Genomic DNA, 18,290 nt, shown 5'->3' with positions numbered 1-18,290 from the left:
GGGAAAGAGGGATCTGTACCCTGAGGTCTATTTTTAGGAAATCAAAACCTAAGAGTGGACAGCCATGGTGAGACCAATGCCTATCAGTACTTTTATGGTCTTCATCCCTGAGATGTTTTCTTGAGCATCTTCCTTTAAGAAGCTTCCTATTTGTTCAGTGGCAGAGGAGCTTAGAATTTCTCTAAAGACTACAGCTGATCCCTTCTCTTGGTGAATTATGGACTTTGCAAACTTCAAGTCAGCAGTTTTGGTATAAATGGAACTTTCTGGATGGGACTGGTCTGGGGTTTCAAATGGCAACTGCTATAGAAGGAACACTCTCTGCAGCTCTGTCCCTTGTGGTAAAGTTCAGAGGACTTGAAAGGGGTACATACATTTTGTGTGTTTCTTGGGTCTACCCAAATGAAAATCTGGTCAGTTTGTGAAATCTCCAATTAAAGACCACTCTTTGTACATTGTATTTTCAGGAGTATATCTAAGCCAGGATGGATTTAATCTCCATTTTCAGCACTCTCCCTCAGTTTTCTTACATTAGGGCTGGGTATTTGCTTTCCTACCTGTTCTCTTTATGGTGGCTGACTAGTCATAGTTTTTGAATTTATGAAGTTCTTCTAGGAGGTAAAGCTGATGGACCATTTTGTGTTCTTTTTCTCTCATTCTGTACATGTTCTTTTAAAATTTAAAAATGTTGCTTATGTTCTTACCAGAATGTGCTGATTCCCTTTCTGCCATGTCAAACATTTTATGACTCAGTCATCAGACTGAGAACCAAAAGAATACAAAGCAGGTGTTGTGAAATGCAAAGTTGTGCTTTAGAATTTTAAAGGTATCCATGGCATTGGCTGGTAGTAACTTTTCATGACAGCTTACCTGAAAATAGGGGACAACTCCCTTCCTAGAATGGTACTGAGAAGAGACCAGTCTAGTCAGAACTAAAGTTCAGACATGTTTATCAGTTTCCTACATATTTAAAGCAGCTCAAAGGCTTAAAGAATGTTAGAGATAAATTCTAATTTAAGTACTGTTTCAGCAACTATTTTTAAGGGAATGGTCACAAAAAGCATAATCTCCCTCTGCTAGGCAGATGTATACTTTGCAGCTTTTCCCCATGCCATTTGGAAAGAAATCAGCATTTAAATGCATATCATTTTTTGTCCAAAGTTTGTAAGTAGTGAAAAAGATCTCATGGAGTCTGAGTCCCAAAAGTAGAATGGAAAATATAACTTAAAAAATATTAGTAGCCAGGTAGACATATCTTCATGAATAGATTGACATTTTGAGAGGTTGTTGGGAAATGGAAGTTAATAGAAAAAATTTAAATCCTTTGACTCATTAGGGGACAATGAAAGGGAGGGACAAAGGTAGAAATTTGTCACCTTTGATAGTTGTGTAATTTGGAGTCTCATGATTTCTGATGCAAAAATTAAAGCCATTAGAGCAGACCATGTTTCTTTGTGTTTTACTCTTGTGTTTAGGTATTGTGTCATTAAATTTGAATTGCCCTATGATCAGTATTGAGCCCTAGCATATATCTTTGGTAGAATTAATAACTATAGATAATACAAAACAAACTCATCAAAGTTGTCTTACATAATGCCCATCCCATCATATAACCTACATAATGCTCATTTTCATTTTTTTCAGATAGAAAAATGTGTCCTTGAATACATATAAAATACAATCAATTTGTGTCAAATCTGTCAAGTAAACTGGAAAGTCGTTTTAATAGCTGTATTTATGTTATAAATAAGCTATTCATAACCACTTGCCTATTATGTAAAGATTTATTATTTATTAAAATATAATGGAGACGGTTAAACTATTTCACTCTAGTTTTTACCTGTATCTTTATCACATAGAGAATGAGAGTGTAGATTTTTTTGTGCTTACTGAGGATCAAAGTAAACATTTAAGCAAGCTATTGACAATGGTAGAGAAGGCTACAGTTTAGTCTAGTCTAGACAATAAACTATAGTTTAAAAGTAAGAAGACCTAGGTATTGTGCCCATAGAATAAGTGGGAGGTGCTATTTATTCTCTGGTACACTTTTACAAATGGCCAAAACATTCTCTTGTATCTCTTCCTGGGTGTTATAATGATGAAGTAATCAACGCTTTGAAGAAAGGCGTGATATGAATACAAAATGTCAGCTGATCTTGGACTCAGTTTGCTGTCATCATTTGGTTTGTTTTGAAAATTAGATTTTAAGTCTCTTCTGTCTGGAATGTTCTCCTGCCATTTCTGCTTCTTAGAAATTAACTATCCTTCAAAGCCCTTGAAAGAACCTTTTCTATTTGCCTAGCTCCTTTCTGCCACTGAAATATGTTTTAACCTTCCTGACTGTAAACTTCTGGGAAGCACAGGCTGTTACTGGAGACCATTTCCCTTGGTCCATGATGTGAACCCAAGTGTGAGCCTCTCCCTCCTTGAATGCTACCCCTGCCTTATACTTAGATTGTATCCCCCATAACTCTATAAAATACCTTGCCTATATTATATGCTCAGCAGAATTTTAATTAAATTAAGGTCTTTAGAACAGATGTATAGTAACTTCCTCCTTCAAACAAGTCTCCTCCTCCAGGATATTATCTTTTTAAAAATTTTTTATTTTTATTTTTTTCTGAAGATTTATTTTTTAAAATTTTATTTATTTATTTATTTATTTAACATCTTTATTGGAGGATAATTGCTTTACAATGTTGTGTTAGTTTCTGCTGTATAGCAAAGTGAATCAGCTGTATGTATACATATATCCCCATATCTCCACCCTCTTGCGTCTCCCTCCCACCCTCCCTATCCCACCCCTCTAGGTGGTCACAAAGCACCGAGCTGATCTCCCTGTGCCATGAGGCTGCTTCCCACTAGCTATCTATTTCACATTTGGTAGTGTATATATGTCCATGCCACTCTCTCATTTCGTCCCAGCTTACCCTTCCCCCTCCCTGTGTCCTCAAGTCCATTCGCCACTTCTGCGTCTTTATTCCAGTCCTGCCCCGAGGTTCTTCAGAACCAGTTTTTTCTTTTTTCTTTTTTTTTTTAAGATTCCATATATATGTGTTAGCATACGGTATTTGTTTTTCTCCTTCTGACTTACTTCACTCTGTATGACAGACTCTAGGTCCATAGGATATTGTCTTTTAGCCTAAATACTTATTTTAGACTGTTGGTAAAATAACTACCTTCCACATTTTTACGATTTATGTACTATTTAGTATTGGATTTAGGTAAGAAGTAGTCAGCAAGGTACTGGTACTTAAAAAGATTTTTATTGCAATGTTTTCAGATTATTTTTCACTTTGTGAAGTATTTTTCTAATAGTAATCATGAGGTTTGGTTAACTGATTAAAGACAAGATAAAATTTCTGGGGCTTCCCTGGTGGCGCAGTGGTTGAGAGTCTGCCTGCCGATGCAGGGGACACAGGTTCGTGCCCCGGTCCAGGAGGATCCCACATGCCGCGGAGCAGCTGGGCCCGTGAGCCGTGGCCGCTGAGCCTGCGCATCCGGAGCCTGTGCTTTGCAACGGGAGAGGCCACAGCAGTGAGAGGCCCGCGTATCACAAAAAAAAAAAAAAAAAAAAAAAAAAAAAATTTCTGGTATATAGAAGGAATTGATTTATAGAAGAATATTAAAATGCATTTAATCAAACAGGCTCTGGAATTGATGTATCTTAAGCTTTAGTATAACAAGAAGAGCTATAATTAAAGACAATCTGGAAGATATGTGATGTTGAATACTGAGGGCTAATGCCCTAGGAAGGAACATAGACTAGAGTCTTTAAAGAACTTCATCATCACTGCTAGATATTACAATAGGGCTAATGACTGGTGAGGCTAAGTAAAGACCTTAATCTAACCAGGGCCAGTTTTCAATCAAGAAAACATTGCTGCATGTTCTTTGATTTAATACCTGGCAGGGAGAACAAAGACCTGGATGTATGCAAACCCTAACAAAAACTTAATAATTTTAACTCCAATCTTAGAGTTATGAGGAATCATTGTAAAAGGCTAGCAGAAGTACTGTTTTGGAACTCTGAGAGTTTTGTGCTTCAGAACAATTCACTTAATTTAAAGGAAATAGATATTTTTTATTACAAAGGATATATTTAGGCTGGTGACTCTAATATGGTATAAAAAGGAGAAATTAAGATCAATGAGAATACAGTAGCAGCCCAGGTTGTCTAATATAAGAGAGAATAGATGGTTATATTGGATAAACTGATCTGAATAGAAGAAATGAGTAGTTCTGTGCTTAGGATGCCTAGACTAGTCAACTGAATTCAGTCACATTAGAACAAAGGCTGAATTATTAAAATAATACAATTTAGATGTACAGGAATTAACAAAGAGGTTTAAGTGAATTTTAATAAAAATGTAAAAATGGGACCTAAGTCTATACTACTTTGGATTTCTCATCAGCTTTCCCGTGAGAGTTGCACCTGCTCTACTTTGTGCATTTGTTTGTATGCAATTTAATTAAAAAATCCAAGTTGTGTTTACGTTCTTTCCTTCCTCTTTTTATTTTTAAAATAAAAGCATTTGTGAAAAATGCTTTGAAAAATGCTTTGTGTATGTGTTTTAAGAAATTATAAGTATCTGCTTTTTCCTCCATATCTGGAGTAGAAGTTCTGTTTGTGACAACAGGAATATATGAATATTGATATTACTATTTTGGAGATTTCAGGTCTTTGATATAGTGGAAAGAGACTTAGATGGGGATTGAGGTATTCAGAATTTTGTTCTGGCTCTCCTGTAACAAATCATGTGTCTTTTGATTAAATAACTTCTTTTATCTGGGTTATAGCTTCCTCAAATATGAAATATTAAACTGCATGATTTCTGTGGTTGCTTATGGTTCTATAATGTTGTGAGTTTTCCATCCTTTTGTCAGTAGTATCTACAGCAACTCACTTTTTTTTTAATGGAAAAGGGCAAGTTGCCTAAAATTTGGTAAATGATATTATTTTGAAGTAGTTTAGATAAAGAGGAGTTAAGCAAAATAAAATTTCATAACACTGTGTTCAGATGAGTATTTTATAGCTCACTTATATCAGGAGATGGTATATCATTGGGTACTTACTAGGTACAAAGAACCTCACTTGCCACAGGGGAAGGAAGAAGATAAAGTTGAATAAGATGTGGTTTTATCTTTAGGAAAAACAAACCGTAGAAGTTGATCCAGAAACAAACTACGGAAAATCTTATTTTCATAAAAAAACTATTCCAGTATGAAGAGAAGCAGAAGAAAGTGTAGTATCGGCAGACTAAATATAATCCTTTCCACAGTTTCCATGAGTCAGATGGTGCTTAATGCCAGGTAATTATGGAAAGGCTTCTAAGGACAACTTGCCAGGGGGTTCATTTGCAGCACTAAAATGTCGAGAGGCTAAATTTGGCACTGTCACTTTGTGGTCTCCTTGTCTTGCACAAATTTCATTATCTTTAAAATTAAAAGTGCTATTCACTATTAATTGGTGAACATACCTATTTCTTTCCAAACTGCCTTTTACTTTGCAAAGACATTATCCAGTTACATATTACTTAAAATATAATTTTAGACAGAGTTACAGAATGCCCTTTAATATCTTCCCACTCCACTCCACCTGTTCTCTTCTTTTACAGAGTAGATGTTTCAAAGTGGAAACTTGTTACTGATACCTAGTGATAATCTCACATAAATTTTCGTTTGCTTCTGAGGTTATAATCATGCTACAAATGGATGAATATCGCAATTGGTTGACATTTTAGCTGTATTAAAAATTAGTCTGTATTAAAAGGCCAGAGTAAAAGAAGACAAACTCTTAAAATTATATAAAGAAATCTTAGAAATAACTTATGTCTTCACTTATTCCTTCTAATTAGAAATTGACTGTGTCTTCTATTCCTATTTCTTTTCCCCAGATTAGTTAAGATTTAATCATTATACACATGGCATTATATTTCTATGTATGACTCCAAAGAATATTTGTTGAGATTTCCAGTTTAAATCATGCTACTTATTTGTAAACAAAATAGAAACCCATCCCATTCTTAGAATATTAACCTGATGGAAAAATTTGGAGGTCATGTTTGAAATATGTGTATGTTTAATTAAACAAAAGCAAAATTATTTTAAAATACAATAAGTTTCACTACATTTGACAATATTAAAAAATACTTTGGTATAGTTTTTTTCAAGCTTTATTGAGATATAATTTACATATAATATTGTATAAGTTTAAGGTGTACAACATGATGATTTAACACATGATAATTTTGATATGTGAAATGATTACCACAATAAGGTTAGTTGGTAAACATAACCATCATACTACACAGTTATATATATATATTTTTTTTTTGTGGTGAAAACTTTTAAAATTTATTCTCTTAGCAACTTTCAAGTATACGGTATGGTACTGTTAACTATAGTCACTCTGTTGTATTTTAGATCCCAGAACTTATTAATCTTATAACTGCAAGTCTGTACCCTCCGTTCACCTTCACTCTTTTCTCCCATCCCCACCCGACCCTAGCAACTACCAATCTACTCTCATAATAGCATTTTTAACATCCATGTTCCATTTACAACTTTTTACAGGAAGCTGGAGCAAAGTGACTGGGGGTCTTTCTAGTTTCCTAATATCTCACCTTCCATCTGTAAATGAGAACACCCAACCTGTCAGCAACAGGTGCTAAGATAGGGGGAAGCTGAGGAAAACAAAACAGTAATGAACTGCGAAGGTCAAAAGTCTTGATGAACTAGCTCTGATGTGTGCCTCTCACCCCCTCTTCTGGCTACCGAAGGGCTGTGAAGGGCAATGTGAGAATCACCCTTATATTGACCACTCTTAACCTCATATCCTTAAGAGCAAAAAAGGTTCCTTTTCACATTCTTGGAAACAGCAACTTCCCCTTTATAAACAGGAGGTAGTTTAGGATATGGTTAACACAGTTGACTCTGGATTTGGCCTACTAGGTTATATCCTAGCTCTGTCACATACTTGTTATTAGATCATTGAACCTCATTTAGGCTCAGCTTCTTTTCTTGCAAAATGAGGCTAAAAACAACCTTAGTGTAATGTTTTGTGGATTAAATAAGATAATAAGGCACAGAGTAAATTCATAATAAATATTGATTATTATATTACAAAAAACTTTATAATTTTCAAAGCCTTTCATGAGCCATGACCTCATTTGATTTTTCCAACAATCCTTCTAAGTAGGACTGGGTTTGTATCAGCTTTGTTAGAGATGAGAAAAAATAATTTATAGATTAACACAAAAGGTCCTGTACCTGGACAAGGACAAGTCAGGTGTTTCACTGAATACATAATATTTGCCTCCACTGAATACTCATCAGTAAGTAGATGTATTTATTGGGAATACTATATTTCCACCTTATTAACTGAAAGTTTAAATCTTCCTAAGCATATGGTCAATTGTTGCTGTGAGATTTGTTATTTGATGAGTTTCTGTCAATGCATTCTGTACCGTTACCACTTTTTGTAATGTCGCCCGCAGTATCTGATCAGGGATGACCTGATTGAGTGGTGAATACGAGAATTAAAATTTAAGCAGCACAATGACAGACATGATTCAAAGTCCCATCACCTCAGAGCAATCCTGACATATCAGCTAAGGCATGCATCATGCAAAAAATTTGCTTAAACATTGAAGATCTTTTAAAATCTAGGCACATGGTCATCTCATACTTATTTACTTTTGTTATTTCATTTGGTTGCAGTTTTGGGCAACAGGTGTTAATTCTTGTGTTTGTACTTGAAACTAAACTTATGGTGGGTTTTACTTCCCACACTTGGCGATTCTGTCAGGCAGTGTTCTTTAGTCTGGGCATTGTTGCTGGAAGTATCAGTTCTCTGAAAGCAAAGAGGGCTTAGAACCACCCAGGACAGTAGCTTTAATGTTCAGATATCAGCAGTATTTGTGTTTTTGAAAAGGATACTCATAGAAAATCCATGGGGCTAGGACATCAGGTAAGCATTCCCTCAGAAAATATAAAAGGTTTTATGTCAGAACAACCAAAGAAATGTTCTAAAGAAGTGACCAATAAAGCAGGATATCAGGTTGGAAAACACATTTTAAAAATTGATAAAACTCATTCATATTGTTCAGAGTTTATGCAGAGTCAAATATATGGCTAGTAACATAGTATATTATAATATGGAACATAGATATTAACTGAGATAGTATTGAGGGATTAAATACTATGATTGAAATGACTATACTACTACACTAAAATAGTTCCACTTAAACTTTAGCCCTACTCAAAGTGTAAAGAACAGCTAGATTTCCAATCTTACATGATTTGTGAAAGAAAGTGTAAAATTCAATTAAGTTTTGTTCTTTATCGAGTTTTCAGAACGTTAATGAACACATATAACAGCTCGATTAATTTCTTTAAAGTACATTTTCTCTGCTTGAAAAACGTTTATAACTTATATGAGGTAATATATCTAGAAATATCATTACATGATTAAAAGCATCATAATATGAAATGTTTTAATGCACATTTTAATTAGTCTTCTTACCTATTGGGATGAAATTAGATTTTATAAAGTTCTCAAGTTGCATCACATTCTTTGGCTATGTTATAATATCTATAAATATGCACTGATTTCATATTGTTGAATGCATATCATTAAAGCCACTTAAATTCTTTTGCAAAAACATGCTTCTTTCTTTGTTCTCTTTCCATTAAGAATGGGCTCTCTGAATGAAAGAAAATCTGTTTCTTCTAGATTCATTTAACTTCTCCTTTTTTGGTTTGTGTCCCTTATCAACATCCATCACATCTTTCATGCTACAATGAAATAGTGAAGATGGAGCATATCCCATCTTTACAGAGACTGTCTAGGAGTATTTCCTTCTTTTGCTTAGCTGTACTAGTTCACACTAGCATTAATTCAAGATATAGATGAAAGGATAAACCAGTTTTCAAGATACAGAAAAGCATCACTTCTCTGCTATGAAGAAGCAATCAGTTTATTTTTTGGATTTAAAAAGTGATTTTTTGTCTTTTCTTGGAGACTTCTTACCTGCCAAACTAAATTTTTATTTATTTACTTATTCTTACTCTGTTCCTTGGGGAAGAAAATTAATGCCTCTTTTCATCAGTGGGATACTTCTTTTTCTCCTTAAGAAGACACAGTTTTTTCCTTTCCAAATGCTTGTAGTCCCAGGTACAAAGGGATGATATTGTCTTATGAATCACGGTAAATATAAAGAGGAATAGCTTTGACACTGATTCGTATCCCTAGTGTTAAGGTAAAATGGGGAGTCAAAGAATAGAGAGGCAATTGGAATTATTGCAGTGGCTATAATCATGCTTATTGTATAAGGTAGTCAGTGTGCATCTATAAGATATATTAACTAGTATTGCTGGAGATGAAAAATTTGATTTCCTCATAATGAACGGTATGCATGCAGTCCTCAAGACAGAAAAACATTTACTGGAAGATATGACATTCATTTTTGTCTCCTAAGTGGATATAAATTAAGAATAGTTTCTGATCAATATTAGATTCTACAACCACTTTCCAAATATGACTTCAGTTACCTACTAACTCAAGAGAAAATGTCTGTCAATATCTACTACTCTGAAACATAAAATTTTGTTTAATTGGAATGCTATAAAAATTTGAAACATATTTACTTAATATCATCATATACATCTAAGGGTGATCTGATTCAATATTTATGTCAGGAATATTTTTAAGAATCTACAGTTATACTCAAATAGTCAATGAATTATTTATTTATAGGTTACCTTGGCTGTTACAAGTAAACAGCATATTAAATGTCAGCAAGTATGAAGTTAGCAAAATTCAGATTTATTAAGCACAGAACTATTGGCTTAAGTGAAATGATCACCTCCTAGGCACTTTCACCCACTAGTTTTCCATATAAGGCAGGGTTCCCTAGATGAAGATTTTCAAACTGTCATTCGGACCAATCAGAGCCCAATGAATGAGGAGATGGTGCACATTTGATGGGTCACATTGCCGAGAGGAAACAGGCACATCCGTAGCGTCATTCTTCCAAAAGCGGATAATCTTTTGGCAGTGGAGAACTTTGATCACAGCAAAGTGTTGACATGAAAATCAATCACATTCTCTTTAGTTCAAGATCAGTATGCAAGAGGTCAAAGACATAAGCTCAAAGCCATATAACTAACAAGTTTTACAATATTTGGGGGGGGTTAGTTTCATTTAGAAGCAACTCACATTCTGAATTAAATAATGTATATATAAATAAACAAGATGACAGTTATAGTCACTGAAACACTTGAGTGCGTAGTTGTCTGCACTGGGATGTCATTTAGTGTGGTATCAAATTTTATTAAGCAAAGCTGGAGGGGGACTTGAATTGCAAAAATCTCTTTTTCAGATGAAATAAAGCAGCTGTCAAATATATACTTCTCGGACAACTGGGTCATCAGCTGTTTTTAAACTTTTGGAAACAAGTAGGGACTACAACTTTCCTTTTGATGTAGCTTTAAGGAAGAGATCCAGTTTCCATAGAGATTTTATTAAAAAAAAAAAAAGAAACCACTGGTTTAAATGTTTGTAAAATTATACATTTTGCACTTTGACAATTTAGGGAAAAAAGGAAACAGAAACAAAAAGTAGAGCAAATACAGGTTCCAAATATAATGCCATACTCATAATAATTTTAGTGAAATTATATGCTACAGTTTATTTACTTTTTAAATCAAGATTCTCTCCTACCCAAATCCACCAGTTTGCTTAGTAATTCCATTCCTCTCAATGAAAAATATGCCCCTCTGAAAGTTCCTAGTGTTCCCTACTGTTGAAAGATGTTTCAGTGACCAAACAGTTCACCCTTTTCATTACCTTAATGGCAGAGAGGTCAATCTTTGCTTCTTTGGGTGGGGCAGGTGCAGGTGCAGGTGCCGGTGCCGGGGCAGGGGCAGGGGCTGGGGCAGCAGCGGCAGCAGGTTTCTTCACGTCCTTCTTTGGTGCCATTGTGTTTAAAAGGATGGGTTAAAATAAAAAGAGGAGGAGAACCTCCTAAAGAACCTGTCAAACTGATTCTTGGAAGAGGAGTGGTGGTTTGCCTGATCCACAGACCGGTGTCTTGAAGGTGGACCCAGAGCATTAAATGGTATAAGGGCATGCATATATAGTTCACTTAGTGCCTAACAGCATCTTGACACTTGAGGCTGGATTGGACAGTTTGCTAGTCCAGGGGGATGGTATTCCGGCCCAGACTATAAATGGAAACTAAAGGGTCAGGGCTTCATCAATTTTCTTAACTCCTCGTGCGCTTTTTTCCCCCCTCCCTCTACTTCCATGTATAAAGGAGAAAGAAGTATGACAAAGCCAGCCAGATGCAGATCCTTTGGTGAAAGTAAAGTAAATTGACTGATCCTTTCTCTTGGTAGAATGACAGTTCTGCTGAAGTTGTAAATCTTTTTTTTCCCCCTATGCCTAAGAAACTTTACTGAAGGATTTGATTTCAACTTGGAATTTTGGCAGAGGGAGTATCACCAGCTTTCACGCAGCTTATTTTCTCATGCCCCTCCTCCCTTGCCATAATTTGCAAGAAAATGTTTGTCAGCAAAGAGGTGGTGGTGGTTAAAAATAAAAAGCAGACTTATAAGGAAAGCCCATTAAGTCTTAAAGTGGCTTCCCTTCTAGGGAGTACAAACTCTGACTCTCTCTCTCTCTTAAATGGTGGTGAATTGTATGCTAAGAAAAATAATTAAAAACCCCTTCCTGTCACTTAACTTTTTTCTATAATGAAAAATATCAAATGAGATGGAAATAACAGGAAGATTTACCCTCTTGCCAAACACTTTTTCTAAGAGTTAAGTAACTTTCATTTACAGTAGATATTTATCCATTTTACTTCCTAAATGGAACTAATTATTTATCTAATTATTTGTCACCTAAATTTTTTATCCACACTAGGGAGATAAGATAAAATTTTAAATTTACCTAAGTGGCCAGAGAGATAAAGAGAGAAAAGGACTTTATCAGTAGGTGGAAATTTTGGTGAGTAACTTGAAAGTTTTTCCTTTTCTGTCCTTGGCTTTCTCAGTTTGCAAGACTAGACTCTCATATGAAGAAACATGTGATTAGCCAGTGTGCCACCCTCACTTGTTAACTTGTGAGATATATAATTACTGAGTAGTCATTAATCAGTAAAAAACCAACAAACAAAAACAAAACCAAAAAAACCCAGTAGCAAGTTTGGGATTTTAAAAGAGCAAATTTACACATTACATATATAAGAATATATAAACATTATATGTATGTTTACTTATACATATAAAGTATACATATATGTGTGTATGTGTAAACACACACATTATATATTCTAATTGTTGAATATAATTGTGTTTGAAGATATAGATTTATTAGCCATTTTCTTTTGGTCTGATATAAAAGCATTCCCCAACTTGGGGAAGGTTACTATTCCTCTCCATATATTATAGCTAAGAGGGATTAAGACTCATATGAGCAATCATTCATTAAGTCAACACTGACCCGCAGTTAGTCTGATCTCACATGGTGGCCTGATCTACTGGATTATGTTATTCACATAGGTTCAGGAGAAGCTTTTTTATTAGCTCCGTCTCCCATGCTACCCCACATCAAGGGCTCAATCGTTACCTAAATTAGCTGCTGATACTCATTTCTGACATGTAAGACAGTCATGAGAATCAGAACGTATTTCACCTAAGCATACTCCTTGTCTCAAATTTAAATAATTAGAATTAAAAAAATAATGCAATGTTTTATAATAGAAACTCTATTTTTGTAAATAGCAGAAATTTGTCCACCAGTTTGTTTTCCTTTGGATTATCAAATGAATTACTGGGTGATGGCTATGCTCTAACTTTAACTCACAGCCTATATTAATACTTTGCTCCATGTGCAGACATCCCTTAATATGTGTGACAGGCTTACAAGTAAAAGAGCTTTATGTCTTCTGAGCAAAACGATTTGAAACTGGAACACTTTATTTCATATTAAGGGGGGAATGGCTTGATCTCATTATATGTCTAAATCCTTTGTGTTAGGAAATATGTATCATAGGTTTATAAATTCACAGAGGAAAAATATGTTGGTGTAGAGTTTTCTTCTTGAAAAGTGGAAATCACAAAGGTACAATGCCATTCATAACTTATTGAGGGTACATGCTATCAACATGACATTACTCTTGATATTAACCTTGACCATGAGGCTGAGGTGGTGTTTGACAGGCTCCTCCTCAAAACCCACAACATAGTCTAATCATGTGAAAAACACCAAACTGAAATTGAGGGACATTTTACAAAATTCCTGAGGAGCACTTTAAAAAATAGTCAAGATTATCAAAAACAAGGAAAGTCTAAGCAACTTTCACAGCCTAGAGGAGCCTAAGGAAACGTGATGAGTAAATGTGGTATCCAAGTTGGAACCCTAGAATAAAAAAGGGACATTAGGTAGAAACTAAGGAAATTTGAATAAAGCATGGACTTCAGCTAATATTAGTGTATCAATATTGGTTCATTAATTATGACAAATGTACCATATTAAAGTAAGATGGTAAGAATAGAGGAAACTGGGTGTGGAGTACATGGGATCTCCCCTCAACTTTTCTATAAATCTACAACTATCCTGAAATAAATAATTTATTTAAAAAAACCCATGAACTAAAAAAAGTAAAACTAATTCACCCTGAAACTTCAAAGAAAGGAGGTGTAAGATCTCATTCCTACTTAGTCAACAATCTTTATGTTTTGGCCAGGCGTATTATAGAAGGAAAGTCTAAAGGTGTACACAATTTATAGCACTGAGGCCTGTTTTGAAATGGTTAGTCCTACTGGACACAATATATCACTATATGTTACTTTGTTAGGTGTTACTAGTTACACACAGAAATTATATGCAGAGAAAGAAGAATTGAGAGCCTATCTACAACTATGATCCTAAGTAATTTAATATAATCAGAATCAAAGTGAAATTTCTCTCTTGACCCTTCCTTTTTGTAGGCCCATTTGACAAGTCTTACTTGTGAGGGGAAAGAAGGGTAACAGCTGAGGAATCACGTTCTTAGTGACAACTGATTTGCCCTGTGCTCAGATCTCCAAGTGTTTCTCATGCTTAACTGTACCATTTACTGTATACATTTTTTAGAGTCTTACCAAAGCGCAGGGGAACGGCAGAGAAAGGACAAATTCACTACTGAAGGTGGTTCATCACATTCTACCTTCTAATCCCTTTGTATTTTTTTTTTTTTACTACATGGTCAAGATTCAACACACATCAATATTTTTCTTAAATGATTGTGTAGGTTTTTAGGTTCTTTCTGGCTAAGATAAGATATTTGTTTTCTATTTGGAAAGTTTGGGCCTGGAAAATGAGAGCAGACAGTATTTCCCCTTCACTTCCTTATCACAACCTAACATGCTTATCCACTGACCAGGCAACCACAGGGATTTATTTATCACACCTACTGACTACCTATAATACGCTAGGCCCTGTTATAATAGCATTAGGCTTACTGGGTGAACAATATGGATTTGGTTCCTGTTGTCTTGGAGTTCTCCTGAAGATTGGGGGCTGTGAAAGACAGTAAACAACAAAATGAAATGATGGCAAATTGTCACAACTGATAAAGAAAGCAAACCAAGTGCTGTGAAAATATTTATTTGAGATGGGGTGGACACCCACTTTAGATCTCTGGGGAGCTACCATTTTAGCTGAAAAGGAGACCCTTTCCTAGTACTTGGTTTATATTTTTAGATTTTCTGAGGCTTAGAGCAGAAGTAGTAATGGTAGTACAAAACTTGCAATTATATGGAATTTAACCATTTGTAAAATGAGTTCAAAATGTAAAATGTATATATCCTTCAAGTCAGCAATTCGAATTCTTGACAATTAGTAATGACTCTCTACCCTGGTTGGATATTAAAATTACTTAGGGAGATTTTACTAAATCCCCATGTTTGGGTTCCACTTTCAGAAATTCTGATCTAACTGGTCAGGTTGGGGAGGGGCTGGGGAGCATGGGCAGCAGTATGTTTTTTTTTTTTTTTTTTCGGCTATGCCACGCAGCTTGTGGGATCTCAGTTCCCTGACCAGGGACTGAACCTGCGCCATGGCAGTGAAAGTGAAAGCCCAGAATCCTAACCACTAGGCCACCAAGGAACTCCACTGATACACTTTTTGATACTGCTTTTTCTTTCTTTGCAATCCTTCTTAAACTCACCCTTCTCCATCCACATCTCATACCATCCTCAGCTTACTTTCTGCTCCAACTGCATCATGTACCTCAGTCTCTTCATATCTGTTTTCTGGGAGGTGCACTCCCTAATGGGATTTAGAAAGTATACAGGAGAAAGGCATTTTGGAGTGAAAAGAACAGCACTACGGCTGCCTCCAAAAGCATTACCTAAATGATACTTAAATTTCTGAACTGGAATACAGACAAAGTGTCCAATTAGTTGCCTCTTTTTAATATAGTTCTCTTGACTTGTAGTTTAGAACATCTTCCTAGATTATCGCAATAGTTTGATCCAGTCTTAGTGTTTTCTAACACTGTATATTTCCATCTTTGTGACTCATCAGAGGTATAGGACTTTCAAATTTATTAAACTCTCAGCCAGGCCACATTAGCACCAAACTGGGAGTCTGGCAGGAAAAATGTATTAGGGTGGAGAAGTCTCTCTCTTGGTCAAAAGGATATGACTCCATTCTCCTGGGAAACAACAGCTATGCCAGTGGACAAGGTCATTTACTTACATGACTTATTTCATTGTGCTTATTATGCGTGGATAAAAGAAGAAAATAAACTACAGAAAAAGTGAAAGGGTAATTTGAAGTACTCTGCTTTTTTTGGAAAAGCCCCAATTGAGGAAAGCAGCTAATAGATTAGGGAAGTGATAACCAAAATCTTCTTGTATTATGCTGACTTATAACCCAAAAGCTTTTGATTCCAATTTCAAGGGGGCAGGTGAATTACAAAAAACATGGCTTAAAAGAGTCGCGGGCCTCTCACTGCTGTGGCCCCTCCCGTTGCGGAGCACAGGCTCCGGATGCGCAGGCCCAGCGGCCATGGCTCACGGGCCCAGCTGCTCTGCGGCATGTGGGATCTTCCCGGACCGGGGCACGAACCCGTGTCCCCTGCGTCGGCAGGCGGACTGTCAACCACTGCGCCACCAGGGAAGCCCTGGCAACAACTTTTAATAGAATTTTTAGATTCCTCTTTTATATCAGGGCCGTGAGCTAATTTGGTACTCCCATTTCTTAGGTATAAGATAAATCATTGCTAAATTCAGAGTCAGATCTTTCCATAAGCCATGGACAGAGAGTAAAGATTTACTCTATTCCTGTTTTGGTGATAATACAGGATACAGAGCCTATTGTATGTACTGCTATGACTGAACCAGGTTTAGAGCAAGCTGTTCTTGTTAGAAAGGGATTACTCACTTTAGATGTAGAATGGGTAAAAAGATATTACTTATGAATCTTGAAAAATTATAGTAATGCAAATGTGTAGTAGTTCCTTAGTGTCGACTTATTGAAAGCCATGCATTTAGCATATGCTACATCTACCTTATAGACAGCACTGAATAAAGATTGGGGATGCAATCAAATTAGGTAAAAAAAAAAGTATCTGTTGTCTCAGGAAATTTTATCAAACAAACATTTGTTAAATATTTCCACGTCCTGTGCACTGCGCTGGGCGCTGTGAATACAGTTGTGACCAAAAACTTGAGCTTATAGTCTGGTGAGGGAGAAAAGCACTAGTGAATCATGACCCAAATAAATCTAAAATTATACTGAGATGAGAATTTGAGAGAGTATATAAATGGGGCTATGAGACGGTGAAGTTGGAAAATCTTGAGGGCATCAACGAAGTTCTCCCTGAGGAAAGGATAATTGGGTTCACAACAGGAATACAGGAGGTAATAGGTGAAGGAGAGGGGATGAGGATTCTAGCCAATGGGAGGAGCAGTGCGTAGGACATCTTAACAAGGGTTGCCATACACAATAAAACAAATAAATATTAAAGCGAATTAGAAAAAATTAAACGGAGGTTAAAATTAAAAAGAGATTGGAAGTGGCTGCATCAGTTGCCCTTCATGACAAATCAAAAAAGACATTTAAAATGCAAATATTTGCCTTCTTGGTTGAGTCTGTATCTGCAAAATAACTTAGAAATCCCATCTGTCCAGCAAACTGGAATAAAAAGTAGGTGATAGAAAACTCACAAAAATCTTGAGAATGCAAAGTGTGTAATGGATTTTACACACTATCTTTCCTCTTGTGAGGAAAGGAGGAGAAAGTAGTATTATTCCAACTTCATAGCTAAGACTTTGAAAAAGATGGACATTGACCTCGTCAGCTCCAGAAACTCAATGTGTTTTTCTTGCCCCTTACCAATTATTCTGCCCAAATAATTGAGGGGTGTGTGTGTGTGTGTGTGTGTGTGTGTGTGTGTGTGTGTGTGTGTTCCCTGCAGACATATTTCCTCAAAAGCATAGACACTTATTTTGTATTTCCCCACACATTGGGATCATTAAAAAGTTTTTAGTAAAGTCTTACTGAATTAGAACGGAATTTGTTGTCATAACCCCTTTATACATTCCTGAAGAAAAGGAGTTGTTAATCAGTTGAGTACAGTTGGCTCTCCATATCCATGGGTTCTGAATCCTTGGATTCAACCATGGATCAAAAATGTTTGGAAAAAAATTCCAGAAAGTTCCAAAAAGCAAAAGTTGAATTTGCTGCATGCCAGCAACAATTTACATAGCATTTACATTGAATTAGGTATTATAAGTAACCTAGAGATGATTTAAAGTATACAAGAGCATGCGCATAGATTACAGGCAAATACTATATCATTTTATAGAGGGGATTGAGTATCTGCAGACCTTGGTATCTTTGGAGAAGGAGGGGTTCCTGAACCAATCTCCCTTGGAGACTGAGGGATGACTACGTAGTAAACAATAACTGTGAAAATTTGAAGTTCTCCATGTGAAATGTGTTTTTCATTTTTGATTTTTTTTTTTTTTGGTGTAACAAAGTATTAGGTTTAGAAATTTGTCTCAATTTCCTTTGATATATCTCTTTAGGTAAAATAAGAATTAACTTGAATGTGTGAAGAATTAATGTGTATATGTGTGTGGGTAAAGAGCATGATGTTAATAATCGTTCTTTCTGAGTGGTAAAATTATGAATGAATTTCCTTTAGCTAATCTATACTTTCTGTTTTTCTTCTGTGGTTGCCGTTTGCTTATGTAATAAATAAATAATAAAATAATTTAAAAAGCCA

General features: G+C 35.6%; 1 protein-coding gene across 1 annotated transcript in view; it reads right to left on the bottom strand.

Moving 5' to 3' along the window:
- MYL1 (myosin light chain 1) overlaps positions 1–11,134 on the bottom strand; it is a 23,297-nt gene extending 12,163 nt beyond the window's left edge. The window contains exon 1 of the mRNA XM_007470015.1: positions 10,853–11,134. Coding sequence (XP_007470077.1) covers positions 10,853–10,984 — 132 coding nt within the window. The 5' untranslated portion in view covers positions 10,985–11,134. The remainder of the gene's footprint in view (positions 1–10,852) is intronic.
- Positions 11,135–18,290: the final 7,156 nt, after the last annotated feature.

The sequence above is a fragment of the Lipotes vexillifer genome, unplaced genomic scaffold (genome assembly GCF_000442215.2).
Source record: "Lipotes vexillifer unplaced genomic scaffold, Lipotes_vexillifer_v1.1 scaffold138, whole genome shotgun sequence".
NCBI classification, from domain to species: Eukaryota; Metazoa; Chordata; class Mammalia; order Artiodactyla; family Lipotidae; genus Lipotes; species Lipotes vexillifer.
Note: the sequence above shows the minus strand (reverse complement) of the source record. Positions and strands in the feature narration are given on the sequence as shown.